Genomic DNA, 4854 nt, shown 5'->3' with positions numbered 1-4854 from the left:
GCCATTAAAGATCCCTTGCATATGTATGTATAGATTTTTTATTTATTTATTTTTTTTATAGTGAAATCGAAGCACATTACTTTTATTGTTTGAACCAATGACTGCTCTTTAACTGTTCTTTCTGCCTCTTCTCAATATGCCATAGATGTTGAAGAGGGTATATCATATAACTTCCACTGAACACAGCATATAAATTTTAGGTGTTGTTGGTGGATCCCATATATACTACCAATAAGGAGAGCGTAATTGAGAATGCATGTCACCAGTACACAATCACTGAGGGAATATATAAGTTTACATCTGCATAATAGTACATGCTTCAGACCACTTCAAAGCATAACGATAACATCACACATAAACAATATGAAAAATTCATTTCAAACCACTTTTACTCTCTCTTAAAAAAGACAACAAAAATACTGCTACCACAACAAGAAGAAACCAGTAGTATCCCCTCCAATTGTATATAAGTTATTGATTAATTCCATACCTCCGGGTTGTAGCCAGAGTCATCTCAAAGCCATCAATACCCCTACCTTAATTCTTTCTCCAGACCCCAGGTTCCATAACTGAACATGGGAAATCCTTCAGGTTGTAACAATGACTGATCTCCATGTAGCGGAGTACAGGCATATCCTTCTCCAAGTCCTTCCAGTCTACGTCTAGCCTCATCAAGTACTTGAGACACAGGCCTTCAAGGTTCCAGGTGGTTTGACCACTACTTAGCTTGACAAGGTCTCCATTCTCGATGCAAAGATACTGCAATCTTGAAAGCTGTCCGGGATTAACCCAGCTAGGCAGAGTTTCCTTCTTGTAGTTCCTAAGATACAACTCTTGGAGGCTTGGAGGAGGGGTCAGCCTTTCTACCATTTCTAAAACATTGTTATTTCTACAATCTTCTGCGTCGATAGCCAGAACATTGAGCCTTCTAAGCTGAGAGAGGACATCAAGTTCATTGTCTGCAATAACTGTGGTACTGCTTACATGTATTCGCAGTACTCTCAGGTTGATCAGTTCCCTAATCTCAAGAAGCCGGAAACATGGCATTCTAGGCTGACTCACAATCTTGAATCCAGAGAACTCTTGAAGATAAGAAAGCCTTCCCAATCCCTGATGTAAGTATTGGATTGGACTCCCGCCTAGGTCCAAAATAATTAGCTTCTTCAAATTAGTGATGGAAGGGTGTATTTTTTCTAGATTGCTGCAACCTGTTAGAAGTAATAGTTGGAGGTTGAGGAGTTTATGAATTGAAGATGGCACTTCTTTCAGAGCCTGAATACCACTTAAGTTCAAAGTTGCTAAGCGCTTAAGGGAGCTGATCCAGCTGAAGAGATCCTTCACACAATGCTCATCCACAGTGCAGTTTGATAAATCCAACATTCTGAGGGATCGCAGAGAATTCCTTTCAAAGTCAAATCTGCGACTTGACATCATCAACAATGCCCTGAGCTTTGAACTACGTTTCAATGACTTCTCCTCCATTTCATCAATAAAGCATAACCACCTAGTATTTGCTGTCAATTTCTGTCTGCCTTGTTCGTCAAAGCCGCATAATTCCTCCTCCTCTGCAATCATTATTATCAGTTCCCGGACCATATCATGAATCTTGCACTTGTAGACTCTCCCATCAAATCCTCTATGCTGCACAATTTCAACCAAGCATCTGCTTATCAGTTCCGCAAGATACTCATATCCCACTTCTACTGCTGTTCTTGAGCCCTTGCTTTGCACGAGGCCTTCTCCAATCCACCAATGGATTAACTGATCAGCACGTATCTCATAGTCTTCAGGATAGATGGAGAAACACAGCAGGCATTGCTTCAGACCAGGCGGGAGTTCATCATAGCTCAATCGCAAAGAGGCCATAACTGAGCTAGTTTTTCCCTCTGTTGTCAAAGCATGAAAGCTCTCAAGAACTCGTCTCCACTGAGAAGGGGAGTCGACCTTTGATGCCAACAAGGATCCTATAGTCTTGATTGCGAGTGGGAGTCCACCACACTTCTTCAAGAGTTCTTTTCCTAATTTCTCAAGCCTGTCCTCCGGGCACAATCCCTTGCTTGTAGGAAATGCAAACTTGGAGAACAAGCGCCAGCTTTCCTCATCATTAAGAGTCTTGGGACGGTGGATTCGTGAGCTTTCAACTCCCATACCAATTACAGCTTCTTCATTTCTAGTTGTAACGATGATGCAGCTGCTTTGTTTGGGTATGACAGAGCAGAGGTTGGTCCACCAATCAACATCTGTTTGATTCCACACATCATCCATGACAATCAGACAGCTCTTATCTGTAAGTACTTGCTGAATTCTGCTCAAAATCTGAGTAACACCAGCTCCAGAGGCATTTTCTCCTAGACCTTCTAGGATGCTCCTCATAATCCGATCAGCACTGAATGATTGCGAAACACACACCCATATCAGCTTGTGAAAGTGGCCTACTACTTCTAGATCATGAAATATCTTTTGAGCAATGGTGGTTTTCCCCAAGCCTCCCATTCCCACAATGCCTACGTGGGAAAGTACCTTGCTAGTGTCGAAAAGCCAACCCTTAATCTTCTCCACATCGCTATCCAACCCAATTATCTCAGTTGGATTCCAGTCCTGTGAAACCATCACCCTAACTTGGTAAGCATCTTCTCTATGTATGTTATCAGGAGCCCTCAAAAACTTGCCCAAGGTCTGCTCTATCTCCTTCATACGCAAATTAATGTCTTTCAATTTCTTTCCTGTACGATGCAGGAAGAATGGATCGTGAAACAAGGAGCCGGAACAAGATCTATCCTTTCTGTATTCATCTCTAACCAAGCAATCAGTGAGTACATCGTCGGCTTTGTAGATGACTTCTCTCAGCTCAAATAATGCTGCCTTGATAATGTTGTTCTTGTGGTTGAGACTCTCCGTGTCTGCAAGTAAGGCCTTGGTGAGATCAAGCCCTGTCTTCAACTGCTCAAACTGGCCGCTGAAGTCAAGTGCAAATTCTGCCTGGTTGATTAGAGCTGTGAACACATGCTCCGTTAGAGTCGTGACCATAGCCTCCACTACTAACGACATCGCGATTATGTGCGCCTAGTCTTTGTATGTATTTCTTCTCTGAAATTGCAGTAAGTGTTTTCAAATTATCAGCCAAAATCAAAATAAGTCCAATGAAAGGGCAACAGGATGATGCTGACATCTTCCCTCAAAAATAATAATTTTCCAAACACAGTAATTCAGAGACAATCGGAACCAATAATGAAATGGACAGATGTTGTCTAAGTTTCCATGCATATATGTATATGCATCAAGCTAGCCATCTAGAGCACTACCTCAACTAATTCTAATGCTTTATATATAAAAAAAATATTATGCAGTTTACTCTGAAATAATTCCCGGCATGTATGCATATAAAAAATAGAAGAAGCATTCATTGTTTGGTGAAACAAGGGCGTAGAGCTTACTAACTCTTTAACTGAGGCTTATTCTCTCCCTTGAAGTTGTTCACAGCATCCGACCTCAACCCTGATATTCATATAAAACTGCAATCAGCCAAACAGAGAACCAGTAAATTGTCGAAGTTACTACGCTTAGCAGGTTCTTGAATTTCACAGGCGCGCGCACACAAAAATGGTTTGCCGGAGTATCATGCAAGTTTATCCTAATCTTCTTTAATTCAATTTTCATTTTGATAGGATGAATTCCTTATTGATGTTTGGAGTTGAGATTGACTCACCGCTATATGTGTTGTTTTTTCACACAAGCTGCAATCTCTTCCGATGTGAAATACACTTTCAACTGTACTTTGCTGATATCCACTCAAAATGCCAAGAGAATCTATATGGAGAATTTGCAGCAATAGAGCACAGAAAATTGAGATAGGTTTTCTTTATTAATTTGTTGGGCTTTCAGATACGTCCTCGTCCATGTCGGATCATGTTTGTATGATATGGAATCTTATCTTTTCTATTTGATTGAATTGAACAATTCTTTTAGGGGGGGTGTATTGTATATGGAATTAGTGAAACTTTTAAAAAAATCTATGGAATTTAAAAGTCTAGGTGTATTCAATATAGACATTTAACAGTCCATGAAAGTCTTGAGGTATTCAATTAGGATTTTTAAAGACTTCATGAATTCGACCAAAATCTAAGGGTATTCAATTAGGACTTTTAAAAATGAATAAAAGTATAGAGGTATTCAAAATATCATTCATACTTATGGAATTAGAAAATCATTGATAATCATGGACTTTGTAGTGTTAACTATACATACCAAACTCCAATAATTTTCCAGCCTCCAGAGTCCAGACCAAAGATTTCAAAAAGTCTATCAAAGTTTCCTCTTCCAAAAAAAAAAAAGTCTATCAAAGTTATTCTCTCTACGCACGAAGAAGTTTGTCCTTCATCATCTCTCTTTCTTAATTTTTTGTCTTTTCTCTAATCTTTTATGATATCAACATTTTTTGATACCCAACATGTTCATTGTAGTTGTTGAATGTGATTTTTTTTTTTTTTTTCAATTGTAATACTTTGAACCCTAATAGCAATAAAAATGATTTATGAAACCCTAAAACTCAAATATTGTGGTCTAACCCTAAGACCTTGAACCATACTAAATTTTATTTTATTAATTAATTATTCTCATTAATTTGAATTTATATTATGGTTCAAAAAAAGGTTGAACAATTGAATTTCAATTGATTGACTATAGATCAGGACATTGACCGATATTGCTACAATATATGTTAATCAGCAAAAACAAAATTGATGAGAATAATTAACCATAAACATCAAGTGATCTATATTTTATATTTATGTTGTTGGGAGATTAGGAATGAGAACAAACTCGCTATACAGACTAACAATTATTTATTTGAGTCAA

The 4854-nt window shown here is 38.4% G+C and overlaps 1 protein-coding gene across 5 annotated transcripts; it reads right to left on the bottom strand.

Annotated features, from left to right (window-relative positions):
• Positions 1 to 254: 254 nt before the first annotated feature.
• On the bottom strand, positions 255 to 3831 carry LOC112196684 (disease resistance RPP13-like protein 4). Of its 5 annotated transcripts, none has more exons than XM_024337099.2 (3): positions 3707 to 3831; positions 3435 to 3495; positions 255 to 3087 (listed from the first exon to the last, which is right to left on the bottom strand). In XM_024337099.2, the coding sequence occupies exon 3, from the start codon at positions 3046 to 3048 to the stop codon at positions 538 to 540; it is 2511 nt and encodes an 836-aa protein (XP_024192867.1). In that variant the 5' UTR covers positions 3049 to 3087; positions 3435 to 3495; positions 3707 to 3831; the 3' UTR covers positions 255 to 537. The 5 variants fall into 5 exon arrangements, with proteins under 5 accessions (XP_024192867.1, XP_024192865.1, XP_024192868.1 ...); XM_024337097.2 differs by having other exon boundaries at positions 3439 to 3495; XM_024337100.2 differs by having other exon boundaries at positions 3435 to 3512; positions 3707 to 3816.
• Positions 3832 to 4854: the final 1023 nt, after the last annotated feature.

This window comes from Rosa chinensis, chromosome 4 (genome assembly GCF_002994745.2).
Source record: "Rosa chinensis cultivar Old Blush chromosome 4, RchiOBHm-V2, whole genome shotgun sequence".
NCBI classification, from domain to species: domain Eukaryota; kingdom Viridiplantae; phylum Streptophyta; class Magnoliopsida; order Rosales; family Rosaceae; genus Rosa; species Rosa chinensis.
Note: the sequence above shows the minus strand (reverse complement) of the source record. Positions and strands in the feature narration are given on the sequence as shown.